Genomic DNA, 23042 nt, shown 5'->3' with positions numbered 1-23042 from the left:
ATGCCCAGCCCCCGCCCTGCCCGGGCCCGCCCCCGCCCCGCCCCGCCCCGCCCCGCCCCGCCCCACCGGAGACAGAAGTTGGAGGCTGTCTGGTGCAGCGATGTTTAATGGCAATTTGTAGAAACCAAGCCCATGCACAAGTAGAAAGTGTTCGTGGGGCCGCAGGAGGCCCCAGACGCACCCGGGAGCACCCGGGAACCACAAGCGCGGCCGTGCAGCCCTCCCCGCGACGTCTTAAATAGATTCTTCTTAATTATACTCTGTATGTTACATATTTACAAGCCCCCTCCCATTGGGGCATAGGGCGGGACTCCACAAAGCGTTCCTATATACAGCGCCCCCCTCTCCCATTTGGCCCCAAGGTTGGTGTCCAAGAGTCAGAGTGACACAGAGAGGGGGTAGTGGAGGAGGGGGGAAGATAGGGCCAGAAAGGGAGGAAACAGACGCAAACATGCGGAGTTGGGTAGGGGCACATTCAACCCTGAAACAAGAGGGGCGAGGGCGCAGCGAAGGCAGAGGTGTGGCCAGGCTGATACATTCAGAGATGCCTGGAACAAATAAATAAGGCAAGTCAGGAAAGGGGTGAGGCGGGTGCAGGCAGGGAGGGAGCTGTGGAGAAGGGGCAGGCAGGGCTCCGGAGGTCACAGCTGAATATGCAGGTATGTGGGGTATGGGTCTTGTGAAGCCAGGGACCAAAAGAGAGAGGTCGTGACCTGGAGAGAAGAGGAGGAGCTGGAGAGTGGTGGAGGGAGTTGAACACTTTGGAGGGGCCAGTGGGTAAGAGACCTAGGGAACTCCAAAGTGACGGAGAAAGCTGCCGACAGGGGGCTCTTCCTCCCCCAGAGAGCCCTCTCTCTCCCTTAAGTCTGCAAGAAACGGCTTCCAGGGTGGGGAGAGGTCAGGTGGCCAGTCCAGGTTGGGGAAGCCCTTCCAGCTCCTGGTTCTGCTTCAGTTCCCTCATCCTGCAGAGACATGGAAGAAGTCAGAGGAGACCAGCAGATCCAGGGAGGTAGAGTGATGGAGATGGCAGAGCAAAATCAGCAGAAGAATGAATACCTGTGTCGGCAGCGCCGCAGGAATCTCATGATTTTCCGGGCTGCCTGGTCCTGCTTCTTGGTGAGAAAGGAGCTTCTGGTAAAAACAAAAAAAAAAACATGAGCCTTTACAGACACTCAAGGGTCCCTTTTCCTTAGCCCCTTAGGGACCCTAGCAAGGAAGGGCAGGGGGCAGGATGATGACCTGGGTGTTGGGGTTTCATGGGCAATGGTCATAGATGCAGTGGGCAGGCACAGAGGGCTGGAGGGCTGGACCCATACTTGTTTCGGGCAGGCAGGCTGCCGGTGGGCCTTCTGCGGTAGGAGCGGTAGTGCTGCTGGATGAGCACAGCTGCTCGGCGACTCTGCTGAAACCGCTTCTGCTCATAGTAGCTTCGGAACTTGCTCTGAATCAGGATGGCCGCCTGGGTCATCTTCTTGTAGAGTGCAAACTGTAGGGGTGAGGAGGAGAGACAGACTGAAATGCAGGGACAGAAACCCAAACCCATGAGGGTCATCCCAAGTTCAGCTGATGCAGGTCTCTTTCTCTAATCCACATGCTCATGGAAAGGCTTGAATCATCACAGACAGCCTCACACCCAGATCTCATGCCTAATACCTTAAGTGCAATCCAGGTCAGCTTGTGGAGAGAGAAGGGGAGTCAGGGTTCCAGCAGCATTCTGGATGCTCTGGACTGGAATGGGTGGTTGTAGGTGTGGGTTGGTGGGAGAGAGAAGGGTCTCACCTGCTTGTACTTTCGGTAACAGCGCTGGATAACAGCTGCTGCTACCTCCTGTTGCTCCTTCAGCCACCGGCCCTAAGGGGAAAGAAGGAAGTCTTAGCACCTAAGCATCCACCTAATAGACACATGATCTGTTCTTCCAACTTGCCTGAGGTCCCCTGGCCCTTTACCTCATCTGAGGCCTCTCTGGATGACTGGTCTCCCTCCCAAAGTCCTAGGAACCCACAGTGTCCCCTGACTCAAGATTATGTAATTCATGCCCTGAGATATCCCGGGCTCCTGACCTTGTACTTTCGGAAGGCCGTCTGGATGACTCGGGCTGCCTCATACAGTTCCCGCTGCTCATGATCCGATAATGTGAGCAAGGCAAAATCACTCTCCATCTTGCCACTGGCAGATGCTGAGAGAAACTCTGCCCAAGAAGGTGCTGAAGGGACAGCCAGGCGACCGCGCTCCAAAGGCAGTTCGCTGTAGGGTAGGGAGAAGGCAAGTCACAGGGTATGTGAAGTCCTTTACTCCTGCCTAGGGGTTGCTGTAAAGGGAGACCCCCAGCAACAGAGCCTGTAGAGTGTGATTTCAGAGCTCATCAGCCAGTTCCAATACCCTTAAAGGCCCCCAGCGTCTGCCAGAATGGAACTTTGGCTATGGGGAAGATGTCTTCCCCCTTCCCATCTTCCCTTGAAGAATCTGGAGGCTTTGTCCTAAGCTGGTCACCTGGGAGGGGCAGAGCTGGGGAAATGGTCCACATTCTCCAGGTAGCTGGCCAGCCAGGACATGGTCTCGCTGAGCCCCAGGGCCCCTGTCCGCTCCCGCATTGGAGCTCCAGCCTCAGGCAGTCCCACAAAGCCCTCTCGTTTAATCCGCTCTGGTGTGGCTTCGATGATCTGCTTGGCCAGTGAGATCATGTCCACCTGGATGGAGAAGTTGGGTGAGCCTTGAGGGGTCCCAACTGCCAGATGTTCCTGCCCTGACATCAAGCTGTAGCCTCAGTCCACTTCCTATCTTGTTCTTCCTCTCACCACCAGATGAGGCCTCAGGGATTGCTGTCTTTTCTAACCCTGTCTTTATTGGCCACTGTTCTGGATTCACTCATTTATACTTATTGGGCTTCCACCTGTGTTGAGACATTGTGGAGAACACAGGATAGGAAGGACATACTCCAAATGGAGGTCCAAGAGCTGAGCAAATGAAGGATTTAGCTTTCCAGGCTGACTGCCCACTGTCCTGCCCAGTCCTGGCCATGCACGCCGACCAGCACATCCTGCCCACAGGCTTGGCCTTCAGCTTACTGACCACATGACACCCTATGGCTTCAACCCTGCGGCCTGCAGCACTTCCTGCTTACCACATGTAACAGCCTACCTTGTGGAGGTCTCTTAAGTGTTTTGTACTTACAATGCTACCCAATTAATCTGTTCACTTCCATAAAGCAGATCTGTCCTCAGGCTCTTGCTGATACACTTTTACTCTCTCATTTACTTATTCAACCAGACTTTTTTTAGCTTTTACCATGTGTAAGTCTCCTCACCAAAGGTCATTGCCAGATACCTCCATCTTGCCAACCTCTCTTTTCCACAATCCTCCCAACTTCTCTCTATCACTCTGGTTCCCTAAGAAGCTTGTCTCTTCACGGATTAACAGGTAACCCCTACAGTCCAGCTCTAATTGAAGATATTCCCCAGAATTCTTAACCTCTGATGCCTCATGATTTTTGAGTCAAGCTCTGATAGGAGCTGAACAAAGGATTATCTTGTTTGTCCAAAAATGAGGGTAAATGACCCCTTCTTCCCAAACTAATGTAAGACTCTATTTCATGGACTAGTTGGCCTCACCCCACCCCTGCACCCCACTCTTTCTAGTCCTCATAATTCCATCAACATAAGTGGTACCGGGATTACATCCACAGCCGGTGGGCTGTAAACTTCCTCTGGAGCAGCCCCAGCATCCGGAGCTGGTGGGAGAGGAGGTGGTGAGGGTGGGGGCCCTTTGGGGTTGGTGGCTTCATAGTCCATGAGGAATAGGGGGGCCTCCGGGGCACCAGCGGAGAGTTGGCCTGGGACCATCTCCATAATAATCTCAGAGGCTGGCAGAGAGGCTGGGGGAGGACTCCCATCTGGGGCACTTGAATAGGCTGAAGTGACAGAGAAAGTGCCATCCGACAGCTCCGAGGGCGAGGAGACACTGCTCAGACCTGTAAGAGAAGAGGATGAGGGCAGCAGGAGCCATCTGCCATCCCTTGAGTCACCGACCTGCCCCATCTCTGCTCTCAGTCTCTCAGTCCTTGCTAGTATTATCTTCCCATCCCAGCCTCCTCTTCGGTTCCCTCCTCCTCCTCTCACACTTCCTGTCTCCCAATCTTCAGTTTCCCCCCTGGCCTATCCTTCCACTCACATCCCCCTCTTAAAAAGATTAGGGGCAACCCTCACCAGTGTCTGGGCTGGAGGAGGGGGGCGACTGGGCAAGTGGGGGCTCAGCTGAAGCTTCCTGTCTCTGCAGCTCCTCTAGGCAGCGGGCAAGGCGCACATGACCCCGGGAATGAGCCACAGACAGGGGGAGACGGCCCAGCGAGTCAGGAATGCTCAGCGCCTGTCGGTTCCAACGGAAAAGGAGCACAGCAGCTTCCAGGTGTCCTAGGGCACAAGCCCACATCTAAGGAGAGGGGCAGGGAAAGGACAGGAGGAATAGGGGGACAGAGGAGGAGGTGAGGCCTGAGGCCCTTTCTCCGGGTGGCTACATCGTCAGTCCCTTGCCCTCCCCACTCCCTTTGAAGCACCCATTTCCCGTTGGCCCACATTCACTCAGGAATCCAGCATCCTCACCAGGGGGGTGCAAGAGAAATGATCCACGTTGAGCGGGTCAACCTCTTGTTCTAAGTCCAAGCTTCCAGTCTCCACACTTCTGGAGGGTTTGGGAAAGGAACATTAAAGCCAAGTCAGGGAAAAAGTGGGAGCATCGGAACTGAAGGGACAGGGAAACAAGCTGTCTGGAAGCACTACAGTCAGTGGGATGAGGCAGTCAGAGGTGAATAAATGTAAGGAGGCCAAGAGTCAGTGTTGTAACTCAGGATACTACAGTTCCCCCCACTACAAATCTTCCAGCCCCTCTTCCTTCCCAATGACCCCAACTCCCTCTTGGAAGGGCTCTAGTCCCCCTCAGTCCCCTAGTACTTCTGTCCCAGTGGCTGCCCAGCCCCCTCCCTGCTGCCCCTGCTCACCGCCACTGGCTCAGGGTCTCGATGAGGCGGGCGTAGCCCTGGGCAGCAGCCAGGTGCAGGAGGCTCATGCCCCGGAAGGGGCTTCCGTGGGCCAGACGTTCAGGACCCCTCCAGGTGGAGCGTGGGATCATGCTCTCTACCAAGACCACCACCCGTGCCTCGAACCCCGGCCCCTGGCCTTCATCCTGCAGTACACACACCCTGATGCAGAGAGCTGAGCATCTGGTCCTCCAGCTTCGGATGGCCTTGGCCATCCCGTACCTGTCATCTCAGCTTCTAATTCTGCCCCCTCCCACACCTCTCACTCCAGGTTCCCCCCACCCAGACCTCTCATGGCCCATCATTTCTCCCAGTTCAAGTTCCTGGGTGACCCCCACTCCCACAGCCAACTTTCTCCAGACCCCTGGCAGCCAGACCTCACACACCCTAGCCCATGTTATGCCTTCATGTGGCTCAGATCAGTGCCATATATCCCCAGATAGCTTCTCCTCTTCAGAACGCAGAGTTCTCTTCCAGTCTTCTTCCTTCAGAGACTCAGAACCCACAGAGCACTGAGCCCCAAACCTCCTGGCCCCCTCCCCCACCCTCTCCTTCACCTCCACCCTTCTTCAGACCAGAAATAGTCTGAAGCCTGTCATGCCAAGAGGGTGCCCAGAATAGCCACTCTTGCCACAGGGCGGGGGTGGGAGCAGGGTGACATCAGGGATTAGGGAGGAGGGCTGGCTGAGGAGGTTGGGGACAGGAGAGTGAGAAATCACACACTAGAGCCACTTTCTTTAGGAAGACCCCCGCCCCTGTTCACTGTAGACCTCCCTCATGGAAGTACCTGAATTGGAGGCACATTAGGACCCTGGCAGGGTACCTGCCCAGCTGCTGCAATCTCTGCCATCCGCTTCTCCATCTGCTCTAGTCGCTCTAGTATGGACATCCGGAACTGGTTGTCTGAGGGGGAATGGGGATGGGAGCCTTAGAGGGCAGGATCTGGGTGATGCCCGGGACACCAGAACTGGATCTATCCTGGGATCTCAGAGGTGAAGTCACAGAATCATATTCTTTTCTCTTCCCACAAACAATAGCCCCTTTACCCACCCACCTTTGAAATACAGCCCACCGGGACTCAATCCTTAAGCTAGGGCTCTTAACACTACTCACCAACCTAGGACCAGAATCCAGAACCACAATTGTGTCCTTCAGGACACAGAGACACTAGGAAACCCCACATAGCATCCAGCCCCAAACTGCCCCAGATCACACACACACATGCATTCCCCCAGCCTCCTCCTAAGCGAACTGTTCTATCAGTTCTAATTGCCCCAGACACTACCTTTGTCCCCCATGCTGGGACTGAAGGACTCCAGGGTCCCTGCTCTCTGTTAACTGCTGCTCAAAAGAGCTCAGGGACTGTGATTTGAAAAGCACCGCCCCATCCTCCTGGCCCCCCACAGCTGTCCACAAAGAGGATGGTGGGGAGGGAACATGACAGAGATGGATAGCCATGTCCATTCCTCCTCCTCTCCCCACCCCACGCACAAATACACATGCACACACACACATCCCAAGCTATATCTGTCCCCTCTTGAGATCACACAAGGACAAGGAGGCGAGGTGGGAGGGGATCAGAGCATGGAAAAACAAGTACAGAGAAACAGGGTGGAGGTCAAGGATGTTTCTGAGATGCTAGGCAGAAGGGGACGAAAGTCCCGAAGTGATGGTGGGGAGGAAGGTGGGGAATGATGGGCAGAAACTCAGGTATGACAGAGAGGAGAAAGAGCTGAGAGGGTAAACAAGGGGAAGAGAGGACAGGACAAAGGAAAGCTGGGAACTGTACCAAACAAGCAGTAAGGAAGAGAAGAGGGACAAGGTAAGACCCTGGTCCAAGGAGGAATGAAAGAAGAGTGAGGGAGGCAACCCACAGGAGAGACGGTATGACACAGATTAGGCAGGGACAAGTAAGGTGAAAAGCAGTCACAGCAGGACAGACAGAACAGGCCTGGGAGACCTGGCAGGACTGCAAGGTCAGCTGCAGGGCAACCCACCCGCTTTGTGAAGGGGCAGGAGGCTCTGAGGGCGAGGCAGGCCAAGGGCTAGCTGAGCCACAAGCCATGGAAAGAAGCAGGGATGGAGGGAGACACACTCAACAGGGCGGCTGCAGAACTGAGAAACTAAGAGGCAACAACAGAGACACCCAGAGGAGAAGACAGAGAAGCGCAAACCTTGAGAAAGAAGCAGGAGCAGAGAGAAGCAATTCTCAAAGCCACAGGAGGATAACCAGTAAAAAGAACAGACACAGTTCTACACTTAAATAAATACACACACACACGTGTGCATGCATCTCTGTGTGTCTGAATAAGGCTGTATGTTTGTATGAGAAAGTACACCATGATACTACAGTAGTAGAAATTTACTGAATAGTCCTGTAGGCAGTTTTCATTTTCTACTTTGTAGTTTGTGTTTTTCTGTAATTTATAAATTTCCTATAATGAGTCCCTATCTTTATAGAGGGGAAAATAGTAAAACAATTGAAATACATGTGTGTGTATATATATGTATATGCATGTACAATACATACATACCATATACATACATACCATATGCACATTCCAAATGTATTGCTCTAGACTCTGTCCCTACTCTCCCTCTTGGCCTTGCTTGCCTAAATCCCATCCTTTGTAATGAAGAGGACAGGGAAGAGCTGGGACAAAGATGGTTCCAAGATTTACAGGGAAGAGAAGGTAGGAGAAGTTTGCTGCTGCATTTAGAAATGACCAGTGAAGCAGGAGTGAGGGAAGGCTGGTAAAGGTGGGCTAGGTGGTGGCCACCTGAGTGCTAAGGGGTGCAGGAGTCTGTCATGCTTAGAGGTTGTGGGGCCCAACACTTGGGGTTGGAGGGCTAGGTACTTACCATCGAGTGACAACCAGTCAAGCTGAGTACTAGGCAGTGACAGGAATCGGCGGGCTCGATACTCAAAGAGCACAGAAGCAGAAAGGGGCCCCTCCCGCCCGGCCACCTGCAAAGACACCAGCCCTACTTCATGGGCTGGGGAGGGCAGGATCAGTGAGAAGAGCTCTTTCCCCAGCTCCTTCTCTGGCCCCGTGTTAGGGCCAGAGAGGGTCATTTCATATTGAGCTTCCCAACTTCCCTGCTGTGGGCCAAAAGGGCCCTGGCTTCGATGGCCTTGGCATGAGCTGGGAAGGAATTCCATTCATTTGAGAACTTAACATCTGCTGTGGGCCAGAGACCCCTTGGACTCTAGACCCTGCAGTTAAGGATGTTTGTTATTCAGCACCAAGGCCTGAAAGCGGAGGGTCCAGAAACACCTATACTTATAAACAACCTGATGGGAGATAAAACCTGTGGTTTCCCAGCAACAGAGGTCATGACCTTGTTACTAAGATGGGAGAAAGGAGAGCTAGCTGCTCACCAATGGTGTCTAGTGAGAGTTATGTCCAAGGGTCTCAATATCTATAGCCTTGAGAATGAAACCACTAGGCCCTGGTCCCCAGACTAGTGGGTGAGGACTCTTCTTTCCAAATGCCAGCTTCTCTTGTCTCATCCCTTTCCATCCATGCACCACTGAACAGTGCTGCTAAGCTGGGGGAGAGCACACTCACTGACAACAAAGCTGCCAGCCTGTCACCCTGGTGGTCCTTGGGGGTCCCACAGCACGGATGACTATTGAGTGCAGGGTAAGGGACAAGGCTGGTGGCAAAGGGGCTGAGACAAGACTTGGCAATGACATCTAGACCAGTGCTGTCCAACAAGGCTTTTCTCATTGATGGGTGGAAATGTTTGCCTACACTCTTCAATAGGGTAGCACTAGCTGCAGTAACTACTGAGCAATCAAAGTGTGGCTGGTGTGACCGAGGACCTGAATTTTAAGTCTAACTTTAATTTCAACAGGCACATGTGGCTAACAGCTACCATATTAGACAGCACAGGTCTAGAACCAATGTCCTTCAGTCCCAAGACTGGCTAGAGAGGAACAAAATCTCTCCCTTCTCATTCTCCCAAGAGTCAAGGACTCTGACTTGAAGCCAGAGGCCTGAATGGACATTAGAGACCACTTGAGTTGAATGCCTGACCTTACAGGAGTGGAGGCCCAGGACTTAAGAAAGGAGCAGATGTATCTAAGGTCACTAGTCAAGTAAGGGGTAGATTTCTTGGACCAGAACCTGGACTTTCTGACACTAGGCCCAGGCTCATCTGCCTGCTGGGGGACTGTGGGACTCAGCCTCAAGACTGGATGAGGTCTTTGTGCTCTCAGGAACAACTCAACAACTTTGTTCCCAGTGCTTCCTAAATGCCCACGTTAGTCCCTTCCCCCACCGTTCCCAATCCCCATACCAGGACAGTAGCAGCGTAAGACACCAGGCTGGACAAGTGATGCTGGCACTGCGATGTGATCAAAGACACAGGAGTAATGCTCAGAGGCCTCCGTCCAAGGACCTGTGATGAGCACCTTGACCCCACCCTACAGACAGAAGTTAGAGGGCCATGTGACCAGAGCTCTGTTTGGTATTCATTCATTCATTCATTCATTCATTCATTCATTCAGACCCTGAGAGAGTAGCAACTATGCGGCAGGTCCTGTACTGGAGTGCGGTGGTACAGGGATTGGACAGGACCCTCTCAGGTAAGGTCAGCTAGTCGGTCCCTCCTCCCCAGCATCCCTGCCCTGCACCTAAATCTGCTAGCCTCACCCAAGGCTGTGAACTCATCTGCAGATAGCTGTCATCAGGAGGAAGTCCTTTTCTTAGGGCCCCAACTGTAGTTCCTCCTTTCCCTCTCTAGGGCAGCATAAAGCAGAACTTCTCTAATGATGAAGACAGTCTTTTAGCATCCCAAAGTCTGCAATCATATCCCAGCTGTGTTTTTTCTTCTGTGTAGAGTTGCCCCATTCCCTCCCCGTGAAAGTCACCAAGGGAATTAAGTCCCCTGGGCACCTGGGGGACTCAAACAACCATGTGGAAGAGGAAGGAAGGGGGAAGGGTGAGTTGGAAGGACTATGGGAACAGGAAAGGAGGTACGCTCTGGAAAAATAGAGGTTGGGAGGAGAACTAAGCAGCCATGGTAACTAGGCCACAGACCACGGGGCAAGAGGAACAGAGGGGTGAGGAGACTCACCTCTGGGTAGGACCACTCTGGGGAGAAGTCTGTGATGGTGCTGAGAGCAGGAGAGAGCTGGGGGGTTGGGGCAGGGATGCTCGGAGCTTCGTCACTCATGAGTTCTCCCATAAGGTCTGGGAATGATGAAAGACTGAAGGGCTCCAGCTCACTGGTCCCACCAGCTCCTCCAAACAAGGCCTCCCCTCTTCCTACCCTGCCCGATGGCTCCAAAGGGGCAGGTGAAGGTGGGGGTGAAGGAGGGGGTGAAGGTACAGGTGGGGCAGGCCCCTGGGCCTTGAGCTCCTCCCCACTGTCATCATCCTGAATGAAGAAGCAGTTCCCTCTTTTCCCCCTGGCTACTGACTGTGGAGGGGAACCCCGAGCAGCCGCCTGGGGCTCCAGGGCAGCAGCAGGCTCTAGGGCAGGACAGGGGGTATGGGCAGCCTCTGCCTCTGGGAAGTCTGGGCTTACCCCCTGCCCACCTCCGTATGTCTGGCCCCTCTGGGGGCTGTTGAGAAAACGGTCAGGGTCAAAGGCAGGGCTGGGAGGAGCTGGTGGAACAGAGGGCTCAGAGCCTACAACCACAGCCAAGCTCATGGAAGGGTGAGGGTCAGCCTGAGGAGCCAAGTGCCTGGTGGGTGTCAAGCCCCCAGTACGCTGCTCCAGGCCTGTCAGAAGGAGGATTGCGGTGCCTCCTCTCGATGAACTCCCTCGAGAGGTAGGAGGGCTAGGTCTGATCTCTAGGGGTTCTGCAAAACCTGAGGAAGAGGAGGATGAGGAGGAGGAAGAAGATGGGGAGGTATGTGCTTTGGGGAGCTCTGGGGGAAGTGGGGCTATCAGTGGAGGGGGCTCAGAGGGATGGGGATGGGGGATAGAGGTCAAGGTTAAAGCTCGGGGCTCCACTTTAGGAGAGATGATGCGGTGTTTTGTGCTGCTGCATTTGTGGGTAAGGCTTCCGGAACCTGGAATAGAAAGAGGTGGGGAGGAGAGAAGGGATATGACACATCTGTGTCCAGCCTTCCCTTACTGGAAGCCTTGTATTTCCTGGGGCACTGCTATCTAGTGAATACAAGGTGTAATCCTGATTATAGCCACTGGGGGGCGGCAGAAATACCTATCCTCCCCCAAATTAAACAGGACTGGAGGAGCATGGCAGGGGAGGACTGAGGGCTTGGAGAAAGAGCTGAGAAAAAAAGGTAAAGGTATATAAAAAAGAAAGACAAAAGGACAGAACCAAGTGGGTATCAATACTAAGGCTGGGTCTAAGTGGTAGTGCTGGGGTGGAAGGAATTGCTAAGGGTAGGAGAAAGATAAAGAGCCTGGGCTGCCAAGACTCAAGTAAAAGGAGCTGGGGCCAGTGTGCACCCAGATAGGAAGGCTTCTGTTCAGCTGGCCCAGCTTTCTGGGACATGCAAATCAGCATACAAATCCCAGCAAGACAGATATCCCCCTGGCTTGAGTAAGTGCAGTGTGACTAGATAGGAAAAGAGCACCAAGATTAGGGGGGTTACTAACCAAGGCCCCCACTGCAAAGACAGGCATGGGTTCGGGGTGCAGGCTTGGTCGGGTGAGTGTCCAGGATCTGCTGCACCAGCTGCTCTACAGAGAACTCCTCTGTCCTGTTCCCACAGCTCCACTTGATGCCGTGAACTAGAGGAGAGTTGGGGGGAAGTGCTATGGGAGCCCCACAAATGTCCTCAGAGTGCCCTGATGGCTTCTCCAAGCACCTGAGATGTTCCGAGACTTCTGGCCAGGTGCAAAGAGGCCAGCAGCTTCAAAACTGCTTGCATTCGTAGTTCACAGCTGTCCCTTCTCCATATTCCAACACCTAAGAACTCACCAGGAAGCCTAGCACCCCCTCAGGAAAGCACCCTCTTGGCTTGAAGGGAAACGGTCACCCCAAAGGCTCCTGGTGCCTTTGGGAGGCCCCTGTGTCCACTCTCCCCTTGGAGCACTCTCCTAGCCCTGCTGCCTTACACATGGGTTTCAGCTGTCCCAGCAGCTCCTCCCGGGACCACTTCAGCCACTCTCGACGGTCACTGCTGATGGAACAAAAGATGGGGCTGCAGCCCTTTCCACAATCTTCCAGGGCAGGGACATTCAGGTAGTGCACAAGGACGATGTCAGGGTTCTGAGGGCACAAGGGTACACACACAGAGCACCATGGGGTCCTGAGATCCAGGGGCTCAGCTCCCTAGTCTTCACTTTCTTCCTGGACATCCCCCCAACTCCTCCCCAATTTCTGGCTCTCTCTATCCCCACCCCCCATCTCCCCAGGCTCCTTTTCCCACTCAGAACCTAGTCATCTTTCCACTGCATCATTTCAGACCCCATCTCCCTCAAAGAGCCACGAAGAGTGTAGCCCCCTGAGCTCTTCCATCCTTACCTGGAGCAGCCAGTAGCAGCGCCGATGGAATGTGGGGACGATGGAAGAGTGAACGTAGCAGCCATAGAGACACTGCCAGGAGACAGGCTGGGGTGGGGGGAGGGCTAGTCTGCTCCCCAACTCTTCCTCTGTTCAGTCCCTTTGCAGGAATCCCAATCTTTCCACCAGTTCCTCTTCAATCCTTACCCACCCCCACCAACTCCCCATACCTTTAAAATCCTAGCACCCCAAGTCATAGATGAGGGGCAGGACCAGGGAACAGTGGGACCAGGGCCTTACAAGGGGGACCACATGTGAGATATGGGCCTATCTAGAAAATGGAGGCAGGACAAGAGCACATCTGACATGAGGGACAATGATCTGGGGAAAAGGAACCTATGCTTAGAGGTTTAGTACTTGGTCCCCTGAGGGAAATGCAAGAGAGGTGAGGGGACTGGGCACCGATGTCCTCCAGAGGAGGCATGGCCTAGAGCCCAGAGAGATGGGACATGGAGGGAAATGGGATGTGGAGGGTGGGCTAAGCTATCAGCCAGCTGATACAGAGTGAGTGAGAAGGGAGGGTGGTGAGGGGAACAATGGCACCAAGCCCTGGCAGGGGTGGAACCCAGCTAAGGATGGAGAAGGATGGGCCAGGGCAAATGAGTTGGATGCCTCACTTACCTCCATGCCCTGGACCTTCAGCTTCATGTGGTCCTCTCGGGTGGTCTTCCCATCCTTCCGCTTCTTCCAGAGGTAACCATCTTTCCGGTATTTCACTTTCTTGCGGTTGTAGAGGATAATGGAGCCATTCTGAGGCCTGAAGAGGGAAGCTCTGGCCTTGAGTTCTGTGAACAGGACCCAGGACTCCTGCCACTCCCTACCTTCACAGACTTTCTCACCTTGTCTTTGGAGCACAGGATAGCCACTCATCATGCTTCTCAAAGGTGATCAAGTAGGATGCAATCTCCTGTAGGAGAAGAGGTACGTGGGTGGGTATCCCCTTCATATCCTGTCAGCCTGGCCTCTTGGTCACCTCCTCAGTCTCAGTCTCTGCTGAGTTCTGGCAGCTAGTGGAGGACGCTGCCAGGTATCTGGACCCAGCAAGGCCCACTGCTCTCCTAAGAAACCCAGCCAACAAGAGTCTAACCTCTTCTTTCCTCCCTTCCAACTGGGGCTTTTATCTTGGGGTCAAGTCTAAACTCTTCATCGTTCTTTGTTCATACTGCATATTATTTTACTCTCTCCAAATTCCATTTTTGTGCCACTTCCTGACTCAGAAAACTTCAATGGTTTGACACTGCTGGGAATTCCAGATTCCTGAGCCTGACTCCGAGGTCCTCCCTGACCAGGGATCAAACCATCATTCACACTATTTATACATATTGCAGCTACCATTCCTGCCAGACTGGTCCATCGATTTTTCCCTGAACTTGCTCTGAGCAGTCACCTCCTCAATGTGCCCTACAAGCCCCAAGTGCCGTGTACACACCTCTTTGAGTCTGGAAATCCTAGCCATCCTACAGACTAAATCCCTTCCCAGATCTCCAGGAGCCCTGATGCCTCCCCAGCCCTTCCTGTATTTACAATAATACCACACACATACCGTTTCACTGACAGCTGTCTTCTAATCAAATAAATAATGATCATTCACCAAGTACACACAAAGCACTGGGTGTGGGGAGTACCAAAGGTGCATAACATAGGACTGTGCCCTCCAGAAGGAGCCCACGTCAGTGGTGTTTAAAAGCAGGAGCTCTGGAGTGAGTTAGATAAACCCACCTATACCACGGGGATAAAAATGCTTGCTCTATAGCATTGTTAGAGAATGAAATGATATAATATAGGTCAAGTGCTTAGCACAGTACCCAGTTTGTAAGAAATAAGGTAAAGGTGGTAACCATTATTTTTACTCAGGTGAATAGGTCAATAAGTGAGCTCCTACAAGATGCAGGTCTTTATACCTTTCCTGTGATCCCCACAGAACCCAGAACAATACTCTGCACTTGGGAATCTGGACAGACACCTGAAGACCACCCCCCAACTCATCCTCCTCTAGCTCACCAGACCTTGCTGGGCCCTAATCCCCCATGCTCCCTAGTAAACCTCATTTGTATTCCACCGTAGCCGCTCTGGAGGCAGCAGCGGACAGCGAGGAAGACACTCCAACAGCTTCTTGGGGAGAAAGATCTTCAGGTGGTGGCTGTTCTCTAGAGAGAATTAGAAGGAAGGGCTTAGCATGCTAGCCCAGGGGTAAAGGGCTGAACCAGAGCACTGGGGGAAATTCAAATGACAAGGAGAGCAGGGAATCCAAGAATTACAGTCACTACGGGGCAGGGAGAAAGAAAGGTTGTGCCCAAAATGGGAACCTGGATTGTGAACTCACCAGCAACCTCGGTGGTGTCCTTGGTACTCATGGTGAGGGTTCCAGAGGCAAGGTCACCCCGGGCCTGAGGGGCCGGGAGGAGGGGGAGTCTGTGCTGGGAAAAGACAGAACAGGTCATGGCAGAAACCCCCAACACTTAGCCAGAATGAGGAGAATGAGGTGGGAGAGGGAGTACAGAACTGGGTAGTGATATCTGGAAAAGATGAGGAAGAGGAATGGGATCAGCTCTGACGTGAGAGTAGAGCCAAGGAATGGGGGAGAGGAAGAACTCAGACATGGTGCCACGAACCAACATGAGTGGGGAGACAGGACAGATCAGTGTAATCAGGAAGAGCGAGGTGGGGGAGGGGTGAGGCTGGCAGGGCTGGCGTCCTACAGCGTGGGCCCTTGAGGAGGCTGGGGCTTCAGGGGCGTCAGGTCCTGGGGACTGGGACTTAGGGCATCCGGTCCATCAGGTCCTGGGGACTGGGACTCAGGGCATCCGGTCCTCGGAGACTAGTTTGGCAAAGGAGAGGCTGGATGCTGGGCGTTGGGGGTTGGGCAGGAGATCTAAGTCCGATTGGAGAGCTAGGCCTTAGAAGACACACCCTGAGTCCCTTCTCTATTTGATTTTTCCAAGAGGAAAGAGAGATCTGTAACCGATCCTGACCCCTCTCTCTCTGGTACAGGCTGGTCAAGGCCTAGTACAATCGAGGCTAGACACCCAGGATCCAGCTTCCACCCTCAGGACAACGCAGAGGCTGATAGCCCTCTCCACCCCTTACCCACCTTTCTCCCCACCCTTCCCAAACGCCTCCTTCTCCCATGGCCTCCAGGCCTATACCCTACACCATCTACCACTCTGGCTCCAGCCCGAACCCCCACCCTCCTGGGGGAACAGATGGAAGCTGGAGGAGGCTCTCAGCGCGGGCTTCGCCAGGTGTCCGAGGATGACGTGGGGGGTGGGGGGCGGGGAGGCCCCTGCAAGCTCGGCTGCCTGGGTTGGTGTATGGGCTCCGCCACCGGGCGCAGGTGCGCAGTCTGGGCTAGGCCGCCTGCAAGGGTGCGGAACCGACCGGGGCGCTCCCCCAAGGTGGGGCGGTGGTCCTGGGAGAAGATCGGAGGTAGGAGGCTCTTGCCTCCCGCCCGCAGAGAGGGATGTTCTGGAGAAACTGTGGAGCAGAGTGCGCGCGAGGGCGAGGGGCGACGGGCAGCGGGGGCACGGGGGTCCCCCAAGCAGTCCCATTACGGCAGGTCCGCGGTGGGGCCCTACACGGAGCGGCGCCCCCTGGCGCGGGGGAGGAGGACGGAAGCGGGCCGTGGGGGCGAACCGGAGGAGGAGCAGTGGTCTCCCGCGCTGAGCACCACGCCTGGGCCGGTAGAGTTGCGCCCCCTGGCGCGGAGGCGGAGAGGCGGGCAAAAGGTTCTGGCTCTTACCTCCCGGGGTCCCGCAGGTGACGGCAGCAGCGGCCATTCTACCCTACACCGAACCCCCCCAGCGCCGGCTGACAGCGGCGTCCAACGTCACTGCGCACGGGGCGGGGCCTCCCAATTAAGGGGAAGGGGGTCGGGAACGGAACCTGGGTGCTGCACAAGGGGAGAGTCCAGGTGGGGCACTGGTGGAGGGACCGGCTGCCAGCAAACCCCGGGGGGGTGGGGGTGGGCAGCAGTATAGAGGGCCTGGGTTCCGGGGTCCCAGATGCGGAAGCGTGGCCAACTGGCATGATATTCGAGCCGGCAGAGTGGGGCGCCAGCGGCCATCCCGTACTGGGCGAGGATCGCTGGACTGGTGGACAGGACTCCTCGAATTTTGGGGACCTAGCCCGACTTCACTCTAGCCGGGTCCTCCCCATTAGCCTCTCCCATCACTGCTTCCAGAGAGAAAGATAACTCTGGACTCAACTTGTTTGATTTTTAATGATAGAACAGAGAAAAGAACACTGCCAGGGAGCCAGGCCTGGACGGCAACAGGACCTGGGAGCTCCTTGAGAGGGGTGGGTTGAGATGGGAGGCCTGTTAGTGCCTAGTGCAGAAGATGGGAGAGGAAGCTGGGGGAGGCTAAGGAAGGGGAAGTGCCCTGACGCCTTCCTTAGGGGGTGAAGTCCAGCGGCGAGACGGAGGCTTGGGTCTTTGAGGCAGCGCAAGCAAGTTGGATGACCACGGACGGTTTCTTCTTACTCCTCAGGCTGCAACTCCATTCCCCAGGGACAGTAAAGGGGGTTCTTACTGTCTGTGACAGTGCTGTAGTGGGGTAGAGAGCTCAACTGCCTGGAGAGACAAGATCCTTCCTGGACCAGGGGATTCCAGGGGGACCAAAGCAGCTGTAAAGATGAGAGAAATTGAAAAAAGAAAGAATAAAAAAAGTATGTCTCTCACCAGATTTCCTAATGCCCAAACCCAGACACCCCCCTGATTCCTCCCTCTAATTCAGGGCCTACTGTTCGAGCCTCTGATTCCCCACTACTTTATTGTTCCCCTCAAATCCAGCAATTCAACTTGGCTCTTGGCTTCCGCTGTCTCTCCATGCAAGACCAGTGTAAGGTAAGTGGAGGCAGTCTGGCTTCCTTACCCAGGTGTCTGGGTAGCTAAGGGAAGCTGTGTTCCCATAGCCTTGGAGGGGCCTGATAACCAGTGTTCTCATAGCCTTGAGACTGGGCCCGATAAACTGTTCCCATAACATGAAGTGGGCTCACATGTGCAGAATTGCTATGTTATATAATTTCTGGCATCTGGCTGGCTTTGTTCACCTCTGTTATTTAAATAGGTAGAGATTCCCTGCTGGGTGCCATGATGGGAGACATGCCGAGGAGCAACGGCCATGACATGTGACACGCAGGGAGACTTGCAGCGTGCATGGCTCACCCACCTGTGAATAAAGGCATGCCAGACATCCCAAGGGCTGTGAATATTCTTCCACCTGCACGAATACCATGAATTTGCCCAGCCTTGAATGGTCACAACACAACCAGGCATTCCATTACCCTCCATCACACCACCAAATTCCTCTCTAGCCATACCTGGGCCCTGCCAGGAGGGAGAAAGTGATCTTCTTCCTGTGGATAGGTTGCCCTCTCCTCTTCCAGATCAGGGTGTTCAGTGGTGCTGGGGAATCTACAGCCCACTTCGCCAGACAGCAGGGGCTCAGATGCAGCCCCAGAGCTGCCCCACTGGGCCTTCTTTAGTCTGTGGAGATTTTAGGCTTAGGAAGAGGTGCTTGTAGGCCAGGCTTCCTGTCCCTCCATTCTTCACCTTTCTGCCCTAAAATACTTCCTGCTGGGACCCAGGGGCATTGTCATTTGACTTCCAACTCTCCACTCCTAACTTTCTGCTCCCCTCAGACTGAACTATGTTTAGTTCAAGGACTCAGAGGTGACCTCTAGCTCCCCACTATCCTCCAGTTCTATGGAGTGCTTTCCTGTCTTCAGTGATCCAGTTGCCACTTCTTCCAGCTCGTGTGGCTCACCTCCATCCCTCAGCTCCTTCCTTCCCCATTATGGAAGTTCTGCTCCAACACCCACCAAGTCCATGATTTATTTCCAACCTCCCTCCAATTCCTTCAAAACTCTCCACCCCTTCCTTAGTTCAAATCATTCTGCCTCCAACCCTTGCTTGGCTCCCAGAGCCCAGATGTCTCTCCTTACTCATTGATGATTCTCTGTCGCCTCTTTAGATCCTCTAGGTGGTAAGTGACAGCCCTTACTCGGGCTGGGATGCCCCCAGGTCCCTGCTGCATTCCTGTCAAATATGGCTGCCTCCTCTTTCTTCTGCAAAGCATCTCCAGAGGTGGGAGGCCCTCAAGGGGGTACATGCCAGGCTGGGAACAACCAGTAGCTCTCTGTGCCAGGGAATGGGGAAAAAGAGGTAGATGGCACTGGGATTCTCAAGGGAGCTTGGATTGAAACAGGGAGTCAGGGGTTTTGGGAAGCCTGGATCACAAAAACAGCTGCGATCTGGAAGACACACTGATTGGTTCATAGGAAGGAGGGCCTGTTCAGTGCTCTCGTTGGGGGACAGTAGATGGAAGGGGTAATAAGGAGAGCTGGGGATAGGATGGCAGTGGGTACAATTTTAACTGAGAAGGGTTGAAGGGCAGAAAGTCTGTCATACCAGCAGGGGTGGGATGTACTGTTCTTCCATCCAGGTGGGGCTGTAAAGCACAAAAAGGGGGTTAAGTGCAGAGAGGGCACCCCATCCATGTTGTTTCTCTAATGACCTCTCCCAACCTCCTGTCTATGAAGCATTAGGAGCTACAATGCCCATCAGCCAGTGGGGCAGTTATCCTCAGAGTAGTGCATATTGTTCTAAAGCCTTGTGGTTGTTTAAAATTGTATAGCTTCACCCTCCCACCTCCAGTTAGTCCCCATTTTCTCCATTTCTACCCACCTGGGCCTTTGACTAAGGCTGTCCCAGAAGATGTCTCTGTAACTCTGGGTCATCAGCCTGAGGCTCTGGGAAGGTAAGCTGGCAGGTGGAGGTCGGCTGACCACCCTGGAATACCTGGGGTGAGAAGAAGGTAGGCTAGGGTCTGGCTGTTTCCTCACAGCATCTACTCACCCCAGAGATCCAGAGGCCCTGTCTTTCCATGAGGCCATACAGCTGCCCAGGCTCTTTCAGGCCATGTCTTCTATCCATTTTAGCTGAGGAAAGTGGTAAAGCCTCTGATTTGAAAGGATATTGGACCTGGGATGAGGGTAGAGATTAGCAACTGTTTGAGCCTCCGATCTCAGCGAATCTCAAGTTTCTACACCCCACAACCAGAAAACATCATATTTAGCAAGCAGGGCTGTTAAAGAGGAAGGCCCCAGCTACTCAGGTGATGACACACAAAAGGTTCCTTTTGGTTAATGCAAGGATCCAGGAGAGGAGAACCTCTGTTTACTCCTGTTTTGTTTCCCCTATCTCAGAAAGACTAATAGCCTTGTACACACTGAGGGATGTGCAGAGCTGTTTGAGAACAGGGCTCATCACTTCCAAAGCCCACAAACTGAATGATGATGGCTCTCCTGCTCTCTAGGAGTGTCCCAGGACTTAGGGCTCAGCCCTTTATCTTCTCCATCTCCATCTCTCCTTAAGAGATCTCAGCCAGGCCCATGACTTTATTTTTCACTCCATAACTTTAAATACCACCAATGTGCTGATGACTCCCAAATCTATATTCCCAGCCCTGGCTCCTCTCCCGGACTCTGACTTGCAGGTCCAACTGCCCACTCATTATCTCCTCTCTACCCTTCCCCATCTCACTGAAAGGCAGCCCAAATGCCCAGTTGCTAGAGCCAAAAACCTGGTATGCCTCATTTTCCCTCACCTCCCATATCCAGTCTATCAGCAAGTCCTGACAGTTCTACACCTAAAAATATACCTGAATTTGACTACTCATCATTTCCACTCCCACCCCCATATTCCAGCTCATCTTCCCCTGCCTGGACTATTACAATGGCCTCCTCCTTCTCTCCCTGCTTCCATCTAAATCCCCTCCAAACTATTCTTCACAAAGCAGTGTCAGTACTCTTTCTAAAATGATCATGTGAATTGCATTACAGTTTGAGATTTGCTTCTAAAAAAGCTGAGTAGTAGGAGGCTGGATAGGTGTACAGATGAAAAAATTATCCATATAATGACAATTATTGAAGCTGACTGAAAAAGGTACAGTGGGTTCATGATTATTACTTTCTCTATTTCTGTATTTGTTTGAAATTTTCCATAATAAAAAAGTTGGAGAAAAAAAAAGTCTGCTAATGTCATTCCCTTGCTTAAAAACTTCCATTGATTTCCACTGTCCTTAGACAGAATAAAATCCAAGATTTATTCTGTCCTTAGAATAAAATCCAAACTTTTTCAATGGCCTATTAGGTCCTCTATCTAACTGTCTGACTTCACTCTCCATATTTCCCTTGACCCCTAAGTTTCAGTTATACTGGACTGCTTCCTGGTTTTAGAAGATACCAAGCTTGTTTCTTTCTTGGGTTTTTTAAAAAACTACTATTCCTTCTTCTCCCCGTGGTTCTTATCAGATTGGCCCCTTCTCCTTTTTCAGATCTCAATTCAAATTCACCTCTCCAGAAGTCTTCCACAATCACTTTATCTAAACTTATGTCTCCATGACATTCTATTTTCCCTGGTTTCCCTGGTTCCCTACACTCCTGGTTTTTTTTTTTCATGGTACCTATCACTAGTTGAAATTATATTTATTTCCATATTCTGTGTCCTCCTTCTAGGATGTAAGCTCTTTGAGCAGGACCCTGTCTTTCTACTTGCTGAACTCTGGTGCCTAATACAGTGCCTAGAACAATGTAGTGTTCAAAAACTATTTGTTGACTGAATTAATGAGTCATCAATCTCCTCAGCCCAGGCATTGAGTTCTTGTTCCTTACTTCCGACTGTTTTTTAGGAAAGAACCCAAGCATGCAATCTTTTCTCCATCCCATCCCCATTCTCCCCACTAGGTGGGGATGACTCACTTGGCAAAGGGGATAAGGTTGTCTCCATCTTCGCATACCTGCTTGACTTGACTGGGCTGGGTGGTTGGACTCAGTCTCTTCATTGGTGCTTGGGAGGATAATGAAAACTGAATCATTCATTCATGTAATGGCTGTAGGGATGAGACCAGTAACATATCTAGAGATTGGAAGGAATATATATGGGCCCTAAAAAAGGCAAGAGCTTAAAAGGTATTTCTAGTGCTGGACATTTTTCTTCTTCTTTAATTAAAAACTTTATTATTTTTTTTTTGGAGAGAGGAGAAGGGAGGGAGAAAGAGAGGGGGAGAAACATGGATTTGTTGCACACCCCCAACTAGGGACCTGCCCGCAACCCAGGCACATGCCCTGACTGGGGATTGAACTGGCAACCTTTCAGTTTGGAGGCCATTGCTCAATCCACTGAGCCACACTGGCCAGGGTGGCATATTTCTATTAGCTGAAGAATATACAGGTTAAAGATGGAGAGCCCAGGAAATGTGAATGTGGTAAAAGATAAAGGGGAAAATAAAGTTCCTGAAGCCAAATGTACAGAGGAAATGAAATTTACAAATGGCAGTTAAGTGACTTACTTGGCAATATGAGATGATGAAATGAAAAAAGATGACAGGTGGAAACTAGATAGGACAGGTATTTGTGGGTTGTGGTATAGAATTAGTGGCTGGGGGTGGTTACAGAATTGAGGGTTGGTAAAATAAAATCAGGTATGTGGGGTTAATGAAAGTTATGTGTGGACAGAGTGGCAGATTGGTGACAGGGAAGGAAGGGGCTAGTGGGAGTGTCTATAGGTAAAGAAGGTGAGCAAAGTCAGTTGCACAGAGCCAGAATTAGGGGCAGCCAAATATACTGAGAACCAGTTGGGGTGAGCAGAAAAAGCAGTTAAGAATGCTAGTTGGGAGAGTGCCTGCAGGAAGCATAAATAACAGAAAAGGCCAATTGATAACTTTTTCCAAGGGCAACTAAGGAGGAGTTGGGCAAACAGGTGAGGTTGAAAAAAGAGAGAGAGAGAGGAGTACTTAGGGCAGAGGTTGTGCTGAAAAGGCAGGAGGGGTCTATAATGGGATGTCCCGGGGTAGAGGGGCTAAGCTGAACTCGGGGGCAGTTGGCTGCTGAAGGACACTCAGATCTCCTGTAGTTGGGTCTAAATGGGAGACCAAAATCTAAGAGAAAGAATGGAGCTTAAGGAAGCTAGACCAAGTACTCAACAGTTGACCCCAGAAGGTAGTCAAGGGTTTGGAGGGCAAAGTGTGTCTGACAAGGCAGATGAGGGTTCAGTCTGGGCTAAGGGTTGTGGGGGTGGGGGGCGGTAGTGTTGTCTGGAGGGAAGGGCCAGGCCTGAGTGTGCGCCTTCTCCTGAGAGGGGTAAGAGGACCCTTGACAGATAGACTGGGCGCGTAGCCAGGCCTCGGGGAGCAGCCAAGCCTGAGGACAAAGCTAGGAGTCTGAAGAGGGAAGGTGGCCTGAGGGACAGTCTGGACCCTATGGGGGTCAGGCCGGGTCGGGAGGAGTGGCCTGGGCCTGCGGCGGCGGCCGCGCCCTGCCCTACCCAACTTGAGGGCCAGGCAGGGACAGAGCGCCGGGATGGCTGTGCCGCCGCTGACCGCACTTGGCCACAGCACCTGAGGGAGCCGCGCCGCGAATTCTAGAACGCTAGGCCCGGCGGGGAAGTGAAGCGAGGAGGTGACTGGATCGAGGGAGGAGCCGACCGGCACCGCGCGCCTGAAGGCGGGGCCTGCGCTGAGC

General features: G+C 52.9%; 2 protein-coding genes across 9 annotated transcripts; both read right to left on the bottom strand.

Moving 5' to 3' along the window:
- Nucleotides 1-88: 88 nt before the first annotated feature.
- CAMTA2 (calmodulin binding transcription activator 2) lies at nucleotides 89-16369 on the bottom strand. Of its 8 annotated transcripts, none has more exons than XM_045824141.1 (23): nucleotides 16261-16369; nucleotides 14845-14938; nucleotides 14565-14668; nucleotides 13361-13428; nucleotides 13143-13278; nucleotides 12483-12569; nucleotides 12074-12227; nucleotides 11612-11746; nucleotides 10115-11058; nucleotides 9335-9461; nucleotides 7892-8026; nucleotides 5817-5932; nucleotides 4991-5175; nucleotides 4596-4674; nucleotides 4203-4425; nucleotides 3666-3967; nucleotides 2491-2687; nucleotides 2061-2244; nucleotides 1780-1851; nucleotides 1654-1674; nucleotides 1317-1486; nucleotides 1057-1131; nucleotides 89-962 (listed from the first exon to the last, which is right to left on the bottom strand). In XM_045824141.1, the coding sequence occupies exons 2-23, from the start codon at nucleotides 14873-14875 to the stop codon at nucleotides 899-901; spliced, it is 3609 nt and encodes a 1202-aa protein (XP_045680097.1). In that variant the 5' UTR covers nucleotides 14876-14938; nucleotides 16261-16369; the 3' UTR covers nucleotides 89-898. The 8 variants fall into 8 exon arrangements, with proteins under 8 accessions (XP_045680097.1, XP_045680102.1, XP_045680099.1 ...); XM_045824146.1 differs by having other exon boundaries at nucleotides 4203-4362; XM_045824143.1 differs by having other exon boundaries at nucleotides 12483-12554; nucleotides 16261-16368.
- Nucleotides 16370-16997: 628 nt separating this feature from the next.
- Nucleotides 16998-21309, bottom strand: INCA1 (inhibitor of CDK, cyclin A1 interacting protein 1). Its single transcript, XM_045824695.1, has 6 exons — nucleotides 21282-21309; nucleotides 19207-19369; nucleotides 18931-18970; nucleotides 18465-18616; nucleotides 17841-18006; nucleotides 16998-17144 (listed from the first exon to the last, which is right to left on the bottom strand). Exons 1-6 carry the CDS (start codon nucleotides 21307-21309, stop codon nucleotides 16998-17000), a joined length of 696 nt encoding a protein of 231 aa, XP_045680651.1.
- Nucleotides 21310-23042: the final 1733 nt, after the last annotated feature.

The sequence above is a fragment of the Phyllostomus hastatus genome, unplaced genomic scaffold, assembly GCF_019186645.2.
Source record: "Phyllostomus hastatus isolate PE091 unplaced genomic scaffold, TTU_PhHast_1.1 phas_scaffold_55, whole genome shotgun sequence".
NCBI classification, from domain to species: Eukaryota; Metazoa; Chordata; class Mammalia; order Chiroptera; family Phyllostomidae; genus Phyllostomus; species Phyllostomus hastatus.
The sequence above is the reverse complement of the archived record's forward strand: the minus strand, read 5'-3'. Positions and strand labels throughout refer to the sequence as shown.